This window comes from Mobula hypostoma, chromosome 1 (assembly GCF_963921235.1).
Source record: "Mobula hypostoma chromosome 1, sMobHyp1.1, whole genome shotgun sequence".
In the NCBI taxonomy this organism is placed as follows: Eukaryota; Metazoa; Chordata; class Chondrichthyes; order Myliobatiformes; family Myliobatidae; genus Mobula; species Mobula hypostoma.
Genome location: NC_086097.1, coordinates 181,216,503 through 181,231,305, shown reverse-complemented (window position 1 = coordinate 181,231,305; position 14,803 = coordinate 181,216,503). Strand labels below are relative to the sequence as shown.

Here is a 14,803-nt window from a genome sequence, read left to right as displayed (position 1 = left end):
TGTTTGGGGCCCTGAATGGTGGTAAGGGAGGAAGTGTAAGGGCATGTGTAGCACTTGTTCTGCTTACACAGATAAGTGCCAGGAGGGAGATCAGTGGGGAGGGATGGGGGGGACGAATGGACAAGGGAGTTGTGTAGGGAGCGATCCCTGCGGAATGCAGAGAGAGGCGGGGAGGGAAAGATATGCTTAGTGGTGGGATCCCGTTGGAGGTGGCGGAAGTTACGGAGAATAATATGTTGGACCCGGAGGCTGGTGGGGTGGTAGGTGAGAACCAGGGGAACCCTATTCCTAGTGGGGTGGTGGGAGGATGGAGTGAGAGCAGATGTACGTGAAATGGGGGAGATGCGTTTAAGAGCAGAGTTGATAGTGGAGGAAGGGAAGCCCCTTTCTTTAAAAAATGAAGACATCTCCCTCGTCCTAGAATGAAAAGCCTCATCCTGAGAGCAGATGCGGCGGAGACGGAGGAATTGCGAGAAGGGGATGGCGTTTTTGCAAGAGACAGGGTGAGAAGAGGAATAGTCCAGATAGCTGTGAGAGTCAGTAGGCTTATAGTAGACATCAGTGGATAAGCTGTCTCCAGAGACAGAGACAGAAAGATCTAGAAAGGGGAGGGAGGTGTCGGAAATGGACCAGGTAAACTTGAGGGCAGGGTGAAAGTTGGAGGCAAAGTTAATAAAGTCAACGAGTTCTGCATGCGTGCAGGAAGCAGCGCCAATGCAGTCGTCGATGTAGCGAAGGAAAAGTGGGGGACAGATACCAGAATAGGCACGGAACATAGATTGTTCCACAAACCCAACAAAAAGGCAGGCATAGCTAGGACCCATATGGGTGCCCATAGCTACACCTTTAGTTTGGAGGAAATGGGAGGAGCAAAAGGAGAAATTATTAAGAGTAAGGACTAATTCCGCTAGACGGAGCAGAGTGGTGGTAGAGGGGAACTGATTAGGTCTGGAATCCAAAAAGCGTAGAGCTTTGAAACCTTCCTGATGGGGGATGGAAGTATATAAGGACTGGACATCCAAGGTGAAAATAAAGCGGTGGGGGCCAGGGAACTTAAAATCATCGAAAAGTTTAAGAGCGTGAGAAGTGTCACGAACATAGGTCGGAAGGGATTGAACAAGGGGTGATAAAACAGTGTCGAGGTATGCAGAAACGAGTTCGGTGGGGCAGGAGCAAGCTGAGACAATAGGTCGGCCAGGACAGGCAGGTTTGTGGATCTTGGGTAGGAGGTAGAAACGGGAAGTGCGGGGTGTGGGAACTATAAGGTTGGTAGCAGTGGATGGGAGATCCCCTGAGCAGATAAAGTCGGTGATAGTGTGGGAGACAATGGCCTGGTGCTCCTTAGTGGGGTCACGATCGAGGGGTAAATTAGAGGAGGTATCCGCGAGTTGTCGCTGTGCCTCGGCAAGGTAGAGGTCAGTACGCCAGACTACAACAGCACCCCCCTTATCAGCGGGTTTAATAATAAGGTTAGGATTAGTGCGGAGGGAGTGGAGAGCAGAGCGTTCCGAAGGAGTGAGGTTGGAATGGGGACAAGGTGCGGTGAAGTCGAGACGGTTGATGTCCCGTCGGCAGTTGGCAATAAAGAGATCCAGAGCAGGCAGAAGACCAGAGCGGGGTGTCCATGAAGAAGAGGAGGGTTGAAGATGGGAGAAGGGGTCATCGGTGGGGGTGGAAGAGTCCTTGCCGAAGAAGTAGGCTCGGAGACGGAGACGGAGGCGGAAGAAAAGTTCCGCATCATGGCGAACATGGAACTCGCTGAGGTGTGGGCGAAGGGGGACAAACGTGAGGCCCTTACTGAGAACAGAGCGTTCTGCCTCCGAGGAAATTACTCTGTTTGGCCATTCAAAACTGGGGTTGCGTCTGGTCGCAATAGATGAAACATTGTGGAGAAAACTTTGCTCTACATTTAATCCATACCCCAGATGTATGTCAGGATAGTGTAGAGGGAGCTTCACTTTCTGTCTAATCCCTGGATTGTGTGATAAGATGTGGTGGGAGCTTCATTTTGTATCTGATGGGATGGTGAGAAGGAGCTTCAGTCTCTGTTTGATCCTGGGAGTATGTGATGGGACAGAGCAGATGGAGGTTTATCGTGTCTAACCCTGGGAGTGTGTGATGGGATAGTATAGAGGGATCTTCCCCTCTTTATGGGAGGGGATGGTATAGATCTTTACCCTGTGCCTGTCATTGGCTGTAATGAGACAAGATAGAAGGAAGTTTTTATGTCTATCCCATTCTGTTTCTGCTTTAAGTCTGTGTGATGGGGCAGAGCTTTACTCTGTATCTGTCCTGTGTTCAGCCTGCTTCAGGAGCATGTGTATGTGATGGTGTAGCGTAGAGGGAATTCTACCCTGTAACACCTGGATAGGTTAGTGCAGTGGAAGAACTACAGTTGCAGTCTGGAATGAGGGTCCATAGACTCTGGTTTCTGGTGTTTTGGAGTTCCCCATTTGCACAGTGGTCCTGTCCTTGCCTGGTGTGAGTCACCAGCCACCCAACTCCCGTTCCTTACCTACACACCGTCACTACAATGCCCAGCACCGTAATGGCAGTCAGGATGTGTTGAACCGTCAGCACATCCTCATCGTAGACAGTGAGGGCGATCAGGACGGCCAGGATGGAGCCTGAGAAGAAGGCCAGGTTCTGGGCAATGACCATCAGCAGTGGCGAAGTGAAGGAGTTCATGTATTTGGCAGCAGGTTTGTAGCCACGGCTGAGGCGGGCTTGTAGCTCGTGATCCAACTCATTGAAGTGCCGGAGGTAAAGGCGGCCGAACAGGGACCAGCGACGGGCTCCCAAGCTACCCGGCTCCCTCTTGATCACCTCCGTGTAGCTGAAGAAGGCATAGAGGACCTGCCAGACTAGAATGAAGGGGCAGAGCAAGAGGTTGGCAACACCCATCAGCAGCACCATCCGGCTGAGCTGCTGGGCCAGCTCCAAGCGGCTGCCGGAGCGCTTATACTTGGGATGAAGGTTCCACTTGTTCTGGAACAGAGAGCCAGGGCCCCAGAAGAAAATCAGTTCAAAGTTGTACTTCAGGCCCTGGGAAAAAAAGACGATGTCGCCCAGGAACGGGACGCTGAGGCGGACGGGCAGCAGAGACTTGTTCACCATGGCCACCATGTAGTTCTTGAAGCGCAGGATGCGGTGGTAAATGTCCAGCTCCGTCAGCTCCTTCTTGTGGATGCACATCTGGTGCTCCCGCTGCAGCTGGATCAGGCGAGCCTGCACCTCCTGCCACGTATAATTGCACAGCTCGATCTGCAAGGGAAAGAAAAGCCACCCTCTCAGTCACTGCCCCACAAGATTCACATGAGAATGCAGAACATGGTAATAGCCTAGACAGAGTTGACACGGAGAGTATGATCACAGTAGTGGGAGGGCCTAAGACCAGGGGGCACATCCTCAGAACACATGGGCGTTTCTTTGTAACAAAGATGAGGAGGAATTTCTTTAGCCAGAGGGTGATAGATCTGTGTAATTTGTTGCCACAGATGGCTGTGCAGGCCAAGTCTTTGGATATTTAGGTACTTAACTCAGTCAACTCAGAAAAAGCTGCAGAGGGTTATGGTCTCAGCCAGCTTCATCATAGGCACTAGCCTACACGCATTTCTTATTCTAATTTATAGTATATTTTACTGTATTTATTGCACTGTATTGTTGCCCCACAACAAGAAATTTCACGACTTACAGTATGTCAGTGATAATAAACCTGTTTCTGATTCAACACTTGGAGCAGAGGTTGGTAGGTTCTTGATTAATAAAGGCATCAAAGGTCACAGGGAAAAGGCAGGAGAATGGGGTTGAGACTGAAAATAAATCAGCCTTGATTGAATGGCGGCACAGACTGAATGGCCTAATTCTGTTCTGACGTTTTATAGCTTCAACCTACGTTACCAGGCACAGGGTATACTAACCCAATGGATAATGAGTCTCATGAAGGATACCTGCCACCCCCGTCACTCACCTTTTCTGTCTTCCACCTTCTGGTGGAGCTGCCACGTTCTTGGATTCTTAATGCTACCTCTCTCAGTTATCCTGTTTTTAAAATTTTACTCTTTTGGTTAGAGATACAGTATGGTAACGGGCCCTTCTGGCTAAACAAGTCTGCACCGCCAGATTGCAAACATGTGACAAATTAACCTACTAATGTTATTAACCCATACAACTCTACAATGTGGGAGGAAACTGGAGCACCTGGAGGGAACACACACAATCACAGAGAGAACATACAAATTCCTTCCAAACAGTGGTGAAATTGAAACTGGGTCACTGGAATTAAGTAGTTCAAGAATAGCTACTTCCCTTCAACTATTCATTTCTTAAACCAATCAGCAAATTCCAGATCAACACAGCTTAGCAACACATAACCACTTTGTAATAAAATGGACATTGTTTTAATGGTGTCCTTTCTTGTCAAAATTGTACATCATTTATGTTTTACTTGGGAATGCTGTTTATCTGATGCTATGTGCCTGTGATGCTTTGCAAGCAAGTTTTTCATTGCACCTGTGCATACATATACCTGTGCATAAGGCAATAAACTCAACCTGAATCTTTGCATCATTTTGTTGTTTTTATCCAGGTTGTTATATCTTTTCAAAGTCAAATTCAAGGTCAAGTTTACTGCCATATGCACATGTACATGTTCAAGTTCAACTGACATTCAACCATATATGAATACCCATGAATACAGACAAACAAAACTCTGGGGCCAAGGTGCAAAACACAGAACCAACAGTCACAGACAGCACAAGACACATAAATTTAAAAAGGTAATACTTTACAACGGTTTTCAGAGTTGGACTGTGCCCAATAAGTAAATAGGAATCAATAGAAAGGGCAAATAAAAATAAGGCAGGGGCAAGTGGAGCGGCCATTAAGTGAGTGGGCCAGTTTTGGAGTGGCTTTGGTTCATCAGGCTTGGACAAGCCGAGTAACTGGTAAGTTTCTTCTTCTTTATTCTCATCTGTTAGGGCACAGCTAAAGCAGCAAGAATGGCTCCAGGGGCTGAACTGAGCTCTGTGTGTGAGATGTGGGAATTCTGGAACATTTCCAGTCTCCAGAGTAACTATATCTACACCAGGGACAGGTTACACCTGAACAAATATCCCCCTTGTGGATGGATGTGCTAGAGAGTTTAAACTAATTTGGCAGGAGGATGGGGCTGAGGAAGGGGTAGGATGGGTTTACAAACTGTGTGTAGTGAGACTGCCAGCAAGGAGAGGTTGATGATTGAAAAAAATTGCAGACAATGAGATGAGCTGCAATGTAAAAGGGGGCAAATTGAAAAAGGTGATGAATACAGGATTAAAGATGTTAAATTTGAATGCACATAGTATATGGAATAAGGTAATGAACTTGTAGCAGAGTTTACAGACTTGGATGTTACTGACTGGCATGTATGACATTGTGGGCATCACTGAATCATGGCTGAAAGAAGATAATAGCTGGGAGCTTAATGTCCAAGGATTATACATTGTATTGAAAGGACAGGCAGGTAGACAGAGGGGATAGGGTGGCTCTGTTGGTTAAAAAAAAAAATCAAATCATTAGAAAGAGGTAACACAGGATCAGAAGGTACGGAATCATTGTGGGTAGAGCTAAGAAACTGTAATGGTAAAAAGACCTTGATGGGAGTAATATACAGACCTTCAAACAGAAGCAACATGTTGGTGCTGGATCCCAAGAAAGGGAGTTTGTAGAATGCCTACAAGATGGTTTTTTCCACTAGGTATCAGCTAATCTGGACTGGGTGTTGTGCAATGAACTGGAACTGATTAGAACCCTTAGAAACCAGTGATCATAATATGATAGAAGTCACCTTGAAATTAGAGAAGGAGAAACTAAAGTCAGATGTATTGGTTTTACAGTGGAATAAAGGTAATTACAGAGGAACGAGAGAGGAGCTGGCCAAAATTAATTGGAAGGAACACCAGCAGGGATGATGGCAAAGCAGCAATGGCTGAAATTTCTGAAAGCAATTCAGAATGTGCAGGATAGATACATCCCAAAGAAGTATTCTAAAAGCAGGATGATGCAACTGTGGCTGAGAAGAGAAGTCAATGCCAACATAAAAGCTAAAGAGAGGGCATATAACAGAGAAAAAATTAGTGGGAAGTAAGGGGATTGGGAAGCTAAAAACTAACAGAAGGCTATTAAAAGTCATAAAGAAGGAAAAGATAGAATACGAAGGTAAGCTTGTCAATAATATTAAAGAGGATATCAAAAGTTTCTTCAGATATATAAAGTGTAAAGGACAAGTGAGAGTAGATATTGGACTGCTGGCAAATGCTGGAGAGGTAGCAATGGGGAAAGAGAAAACGGCAGATGAACTGAATAAGTATTTTTCATCAGTCTTCACTGTGGAAGACACTAGCAGTATGCCAGAAGTTCGAGAGTGTCAGGGGGGTGGAAGTGTGTGAAGTTGCCATTACTAGGGAGAAGGTGTTTGGGAGACTGAAGAGTCTGAAGGTAGATAGGTCACCTGGACCAGACGGTCTACACCTCAGGGTTTTGAAAGAAGTAGCTGATGAGATCATGAAAATATCAGTAATGATATTTCAGGAATCAATGAATTCTGGCAAGGTTTCAGAAGACTGGAAAATTGCAAATATTACTCCACTCTTCAAGAAGGGAGAGAGACAGAAGAAAGGAAATTATAGACGAGTTAGTCTGACCTAAGTGGTTGGGAAGATGTTGGATTTGCTTGTTACATATGTGGTTAGAAGTACATGTGATTGGAAGTACCTGATAAAATAGGCTGTAGTCAGCATGGTTTCCTCAAGGGAATTCCAAAGGAATTATCTGAAGAAATACTAAGTAGAATGAGACCAAAGAAAATCAGTGGATGTTGTGTACTTGGATTTTCGGAAGACCTTTGACAAGGTACAAGCTCATTACAGGAAAGGTACTGGAATGGATAAAACAGAGGCTGACAGGCAGGAGGTAAAGAGTGGGAATAAAGGAAGTCTTTTCTGGTTGGCTGCCGGTGACTAGTGGTGTTCCACAGCGATCTGTGTTGGGACTGCTTCTTTTTATGTTATATGTCAGTGACTTGGATGATGGAATTGATAGTTTTGTTGCAAAATTTATAGACAATATGATGGTAGGTGGAGGGGCAGGTAGTTTTGAGGAAGTAGAGAGGCTACTGAAGGACTTAGACAGATTAGGAGAATGGGCAAAGAAGTGGCAGATGGAATACACTTTTGGGAAATGAATGTCATGCACTTTGGTAGAAGAAATAAAAATGTCGACTCTTTTCTAAGTGGAAAGAAAATTCAAAAATCTAAGATGCAAAGGGACTTGATAGTCCTCGGGCACGATTCCATAAAGGTCGTAGGTTGAGCTGGTGGTGAGGAGGGCAAAGGTGATTTTCAAGAGGACCTGAATAAAAAAGCAGAAGAGGCGGCCAAGGACCGATATGTCGGAATGGGAATGGGGATAGAAATTCAAATGGTCAGCCATCCAGAAATTCTGTGTTTTGGAGACGGAGCAGAGGTACCTGTCAAAGCAGTTCCCCCAATTTACGTTGGGTCTCACCAATGGAGGCTGCATTGGGAGCATTGGATACAGTAGACAACCCCAACAGATTCACAGTTGAAGTGATGCCTCACTTGGAAAGATTGTTTTGGGCCCTGAATTGAGGTGAGGAAGCAGGTGAATGGGCAGCTGTACCATTCTTGTCCATTGCAAAAATTAGTGGGGAGGAATGAATAGACAAGGGAATCATAGAGGGAGTGGTCCCTGCAGAAAGTGGAGAGTGGGGCAGGTGGGGGGAGAGGGGGAGGTAAAGATATGTTTGATGGTAGGATCCCATTGAAATGGCCGAAGTTGTGGAGAATGACATGTTGAATGCAGAGGCTCATGGGGTGGTAGGTGACTTTATACTTGCCAAACAATTGATACTAGAATGTACAATCATCACAGTGATATTTGATTCTGCGCTTCCCACTCCCTGGATTACAAATATTAAATATTAAAAATAGTAAAAATCAGTAAATATTAAACATTTAAATTATAAATCACAAATAGAAAACAGAAAAATGGGAAGTAAGTTAGTGCAAAAAAACTGAGACAACAAAAGAGGAACTCCTATCCCTTTTAAGGCAGTGGAAAGATGGAGTGATTGCAGGTGTCTGGGAAATGGAGGAGATGCGGGTGACAGCAATATCAATGGTGGAAGAGAAATCCTGTTCTTTGAAGCAGAACATCTCTGATGTCCTGGAAAGCCTCATCCTGGAAACATACGTGACAGAGACCTAGGAACTGAGAAAAAGGAATAGAATTTTTACAGGAGCTAGGATGGGAAGAGGTATAGTCAAGATAGCCATGGGAACCAGTAGTTTTTATAAGACCATAAGATTATGCCAAGCAAGAACCCATCAACCTCTGCCTTAAATAAACATAAAGACTTGGCCTCCACAGTTGCCTGCAGCAACGAATACCACAGATTCACCACTCTGACTAAAGAAATTCCTTATCTCCATTCTAAAAGGACACATCTCTATTCTAAAGCTGCGTCCTCTGGTCCTAGACTCTCCCACCATAGGAAACATCCTCTCCACATCCACTCTATCAAGGCCTTTCACTATTTGATAGATTTCAATTAGGTCACCACTCATTCTTCTGAATTTTAGTGAATACAGGCCCAGAACCATTAAATGCTCTTCATATGACGCGCCATTCAATCCTGGAATCATTTTCGTGAACCTCCTTTGAACTCTCTCCAGTTTTAGCACATCCTTCCTAAAATAAGGGGCCCAAAACTGCTCATAGTACTCCAAGTGAGGCCTCAGCAGTGCTTTGTGAAGCCTCAACATTACATCCTTGCTCTTATATTCTAGTCCTCTTGAAAAGAATGCTAACATTGCATTTGCCTTCCTCACCACAGAAATCAAGCTGCAAGTTAACCTTTAGGGAATTCTGCACAAGGACTCACAAGTCCCTTTGCACCTCAGATATTTATGTTTTCGTGCACTTGAATTGCCATCATGCAACCAGTAGGATACTTCCAAAATCTGTAAAAGTTTGTATTTTTTTTAAGATGAATTTTCGATGATAAACTGAACCTCCATTACTCTGTGTATTGTTTAACTATGTGAGCTTAACATGAGCACAGAATTTCATTGTACCCTAGTAGATATGACAATAATCTAATCAAAAGCCAAATCCCATCAAGGGAAAAAGAATACGCAAGAAAAATAGTGGGGTGGGAACATTAATAAAAATTTTTCAAAAAAGCTCCAATGTGCAAACATGGGCTCTGAGAACTGATCCCAATGCTAACCGTTCATGAGGGGAACTGATGTGGGTGTTTGAACTGGGAAAGGTAAACTACAGTTTACCACAGCAGTAACAGAGGAGTTATTCTCTAAGATTGCCCAGTGAGGCCCTCAACCATATCAAACTACCAGAAGGACCCATCACCCTCCTCAGTAACACATCGATACATCAGATCACTGGGTACATTGAAGCTTTCTAAACAGTCCCCATGTGAGCTGTGGGCTATACCGTGGGAATCTTCAATGCTTTAATGTAGAATGTTCTGATTTCCCAGTAGCTCAAGAGGTTGCAGATAACTTTGACCAACCGATAGACCCAGAAGACAGCAGCCATGATCAGGAGGAAGATAATCCAGCCATTGTTTCGAATCCTAGAAGAGAAGCAGAAAAAGGTAACATTAAAATTAATTCGCAAGGCATTATCCATTCCAGCAACAACAGTCAACAGAGTAAAACTATATGTGTGTGTATATTATATATACCAATGATTTTTAATGTATTTAAACTACTGTTTTATATTTCATGAGTTATACCTTTCTCCTGTGACCTAATCTGGTACAAGCTTGGGTTTTCAGAGTTTGTTCCCTTCCACAAAGGAAACTAATTGTTATTAAAAAAAAACCTTGATTAATTAGTTTGAATATCGGGGTAGGGGATTCAAATCCTACCAGGTAAACCTATTTAAGTAAATCAGGTAATCTGTGAGCTTACACCATAAAAGCAACCACATAAAAAGACGTGTTTACTGCAAGTTCTCAACAGACCAGACTGCTCTTTCTGAATTGCATGCAAGACAGTTACTGGCTCACAGACAGTTCAGCCTTCAATACTGTAATTGCAAACAAACTCATCACCAAACTGAGAGACCCAAAGCTAAACGACTCCCTTTGCAACTGCATCTTTGACTTCCAGACCAGCAAATTGGAATCTGTAAGGATGGGCAGTAACACCACAACTCCTCCACCAAAATTATTCTGAACACTGGTGCCCACAAGGTTGTGTCCTTCGCTCCCTACTCGATTCAGTGGTCATATTCTGCTCTAACCCCATCAACAAATTTGCACAACACATTACAGTTGTGGGCTGCATCTTAAATAATGATGAGTTGGAGTACAGGAAAGAACAGACAGCTTAGTGATATTGCGTCATGATGACAAGCTGTCAACAAAACTGAAGAGCCAGTCATTGACTTCAGAAAGAAGGCGGTGCACGTGCTTTTGTCTACATCAATGGTGTTGAAGTTGAGAGCGTTAAAAGCTTCATGTTCCTAAGTGTGAACATCATCAATAGCCTGAATTGGTCCAACCACATTGATCTCATGGCCAAGAAAGCTCAACAGCACCTCTACTTCCTCAGGAGCTAAAGAAATTTGTCATGTCCTCTTTGGTGCTCACTAATTTTTATCAATGCACCATAGATTTCATCTATCCAGATGCATCACAGCTTGATATGGCAATTGCTCTGCCTATGATAGCAAGAAACTACGGAGAATTGTGGACATTACTCAACACATCTCCTCTCCATAGAGTCTGTCTATGCTTCTCATTACCTCAGTAAAGGAGCCAGTATTGTCAAAAAACCCACGACCCCATCCACTTTGGACATTGTCTCTTCTCCCCCGGGTCTCTGGTGCTACAGAATCAGATTATATGACACGAAATTTGTTATTTTGCAGCTGTACAAAGATATAAATGCACAGGATTGGAAAAAGTTGCAGACAGTTGTAAGCTCAGCCAGCTCCAGCAAGAGCATTAGCCTCCCCACCATAGAGGACATCTTCAAAAGGTCATGACGGACCCTCACCACCTGGAATACGCCCTCTTCTCATTACCACCAGCAGGGAGGAGGTACAGGAGCCTGAGTAGGCACAATCAATATTTTTGAAACAATTTCTTCAACTGGTCATCAAAATTCTAAATAGTCCATGAGCTATCTCACTATGTTGGCACTGTTTATTTATCGTATTATACATTCTTATTGTAATTCATAGCCATTTTTGTCCTGCACTGTACTGTCATAAAACAACAAATTTCATAACATGCGTCAGTGATAATAAAACTGATTTTAATAAATAAATAGTGGAATCAAGGGATAATGAGGAAATGTTCACTAAATTTCCTTGTGATGAGGGACTGGTACTCATTCTATTGAATTGTTAGTCACTGAATTATCCCCTGCACACATGTGCATGCAGGTGAAAAATTAGAACGGTTTGATATAAAAACAAAGACTCAGCTCAACATGTCCTACAGCAACAAACTGTATGATCTATACTTCTCATTTAAATGCTATTATTTATCTGACAATGGGCCAGCAGTTTTTTTTACTCTCCCCAGGGATACTTACATTTCCGGAAGGATCAGCTGAATGTACAGCATCAACAGGAAACAAGAGTACATTGTCCTTGTGTATAATACAGTATCAGCAGGCTATCTACTCAATGCATCAGGATAACCCCATCTCTCTTCCTGACAATGGTTTGAAACTGTACCAGCCTGCTCACCATCATGAAGTCATATCTCATCAGAGGGTCAGCTTGACCTCATACCTGTGTCTTTATCAGAAGTTTGCTCTCACCTCTCCTCCCATCTCAGTTCACCCATTTATGAAATCCTCACCTGTGCCAACAATTCCAAAGCACAAACAACAGGAATTCTGCAGATGCTGGAAATTCAAGCAACACACATCAAAGTTGCTGGTGAACGCAGCAGGCCAGGTGATTGCCGATGTGGCCTTCTATATATTGGCGAGACCCAACGCAGACTGGGAGACCGCTTTGCTGAACACCTACGCTCTGTCCGCCAGAGAAAGCAGGATCTCCCAGTGGCCACACATTTTAATTCCACATCCCATTCCCATTCTGACATGTCTATCTACGGCCTCCTCTACTGTAAAGATGAAGCCACACTCAGGTTGGAGGAACAACACCTTATATTCCGTCTGGGTAGCCTCCAACCTGATGGCATGAACATTAACTTCCACTAATGCCCCACCTCCCCCTTGTACCCCATCTGTTATTTTTATACACACATTCTTTCTCTCACTCTCCTTTTTCTCCCTCTGTCCCTCTGACTATACCCCTTGCCCATCCTCTGGGTTCCCCCACTCCTTGTCTTTCTCCCCGGGCCTCCTGTCCCATGATCCTCTCATATCCCCTTTGCCAATCACCTGTCCAGTTCTTGGCTCCATCCCTCCCCCTCCTGTCTTCTTCTATCATTTTGGATCTCCCCCTCCCCCTCCCACTTTCAAATCTCTTACTAGCTCTTCCTTCAGTTAGTCCTGAGGAAGGGTCTCGGCCTGAAGCGTCGACTGTACCTCTTCCTATAGATGCTGCCTGGCCTGCTGCGTTCAATTTCCAAAGCACTCCTGACTCGTCCCCAACTTTGCTCATTGTTCATGCTAATCAGAATGCTACCAAAACCCTAACACACCTGTTCCAATTAATCCCATCAATCCTGTTTGTTGCCTCCCCCAAATCCCATCATGGCATTTTTCCTTTCCACCTGTAGAATTTTCTGAATTCTCTCTACTTCTTGAGTTTGAAACTCTTGTGAACTCTGTGGCTCACCCACTGGTGCCCATGCATTCTGCAGTTAGTGTCCTGAGCTTTGGACTTCTGTCCCCAAAACTCCCTGCATTCTCATTGCCCCTTCCTTCTTTATACATGTCTCCAGTTGAAGCAACCTCTTACAGTCAAAACATAAAAGAGGCCAAACCTGCACTGAAATTTATAGAAAAGCTAATTGGGATAGGCTTTTTGCAAGTAAATGGACACCTGGCAAGTGGGATGCTTAAAAGTGAGACAGGAAGAGTTCAGGGTCAGCATGTTCTGTTTAAAGTGAAGCGCTGGGCCAGCAGAATTAGGGAACACTGTTTGATGAGAGTTTTTTTAGGTTCCAGTGAAAAAAAAGGGGCATAGGTTAGGGACAGGCAGCTGGCATAATGCAAATCCCTGGAGGAGTCTGTTCCTTGACAAACTTCAACAGATGTATAGTGGAAAGCATTTTGACTGTATGGGCTACATCACAGCCTTCCATGGAAACTCTAATGCATGGGAACACAAGAGATTACAGCAGCGGAACTCATCCAGTTCCAGAATGGGTTTATCTCCCTCCACCATCAAAGACATCTACAAGAAGGAGGGGGAGGGGGGAGGGGGAGGGGGGAGGGGGAGGTTCAGAGCTGTTGGCCAACACAGTGGTTAAAGCAGAGGGCAGGTCATCCTGCCCAGGTGTTTTGGAGTGCTGGCCCATTGCAACAGGAGGGGTAGTAGAGTAGTCATTTCGTGAGATCTTGTCCCAGGGAGATTTTAGACCAAACATTGGCATCTTGCCTCACCAGTTGAAGTGTGAGGGAGAAGTAGTAGTCTATCTCCGGATCATTGGTGCTAAGCAATATCACACTCACTGGCTTCACTGAAGATAAATGGCTGACAGCTGAGTAAGGGCAGCAGCTGCTTCTCAACAGGAGCCACACAGCAACTCTGCCTATTCATAGCATATAATGTTTCTAAACAGGCTCAAAGTTAGTGTTTAAGTAGTTTTCACTTGGAGACAAACGTGTTGAATTATTGCTTTGAAAGAAAAGACATAATTACTTTTCTACAATATTCATATCACATGGCATCAGAGGATCATACAGCACAGGAACAGGCCATTCTGCCCACCAGATCTATGCTGACCCATCAATATTGATTCCATTTTCCAGTATTTGCCCTTGGCCTTCAATGTCTTGGCGATTCAAGCACTCATCTAGACCCTTTAATGCTGTCAGTGACACTGCCTCCACCACCCTCTCTGGCAGTGCATTCCAGGTGTTCAGCACTCTTTGGGTGAAGAAGATCCCTCCCAAGTCATTTCTAAGTTTCTTACTCCTTAAAAAGTTAAATTTATTCTGTCCCGAGCCTTATAGGCTTGTCAGGCAGGTGCTTATGCCAGTTTCCGTGGCATGAAGCGACTGAGAGTACGAGACTCCCCCCGCCCAGATAGGATGCCAGTCTATTGCGAGGTTTACTCCCAGCATTTTGCCGGTACCCATTTTCAGCTGGGTGGACTGGAGCAGTGTGTGGTTAAGTGCCTTGCTCAAGGACACAACACACTGCCTCAGCGGGGGCTTGAACTCATGACCTTCAGATCGCTAGTCCAACGCCTTAACCACTTAGCCACGCGCCACACTAACATCCTCTGCACCAGGGGAATAGACTCAGCCTCTCCACTGTCTCTTCATAACTGAAACAATCCCATGGAATGTCCTGGTGAATCTCATCTGTACCTTGTCCATCGAATCCAGCTTCTAATGTGGTAACCAGAACTGCACACATACTCCAGCTGAGGTCTGACCAATGTTTCATCAAGATGGAACATAAAATAACATCCCTGCCCTTGTTTTCAAAGCCCCAACCAATGAAGTCCAGTATCATATCTGCCACATTACCTCTCCAATTTGCCACCTTCAATTCAAAGGTAGTTGTAGGTTACAACGGAACATTAACAGGATGCAGGGCTGGGTTGAGAAGT

General features: G+C 44.6%; 1 protein-coding gene across 4 annotated transcripts in view; it reads right to left on the bottom strand.

The window, feature by feature from the left end:
• atg9b (autophagy related 9B) overlaps window positions 1-14,803 on the bottom strand; it is a 73,824-nt gene that overhangs the window by 16,211 nt on the left and 42,810 nt on the right. For all 4 annotated transcript variants that reach the window (XM_063061049.1, XM_063061057.1, XM_063061040.1 and 1 more), the window contains 2 exons: window positions 9,517-9,658; window positions 2,516-3,264 (listed from right to left, as the gene is read on the bottom strand). In XM_063061049.1, the coding sequence (XP_062917119.1) occupies window positions 2,516-3,264; window positions 9,517-9,658 (891 nt within the window). The remainder of the gene's footprint in view (window positions 1-2,515; window positions 3,265-9,516; window positions 9,659-14,803) is intronic.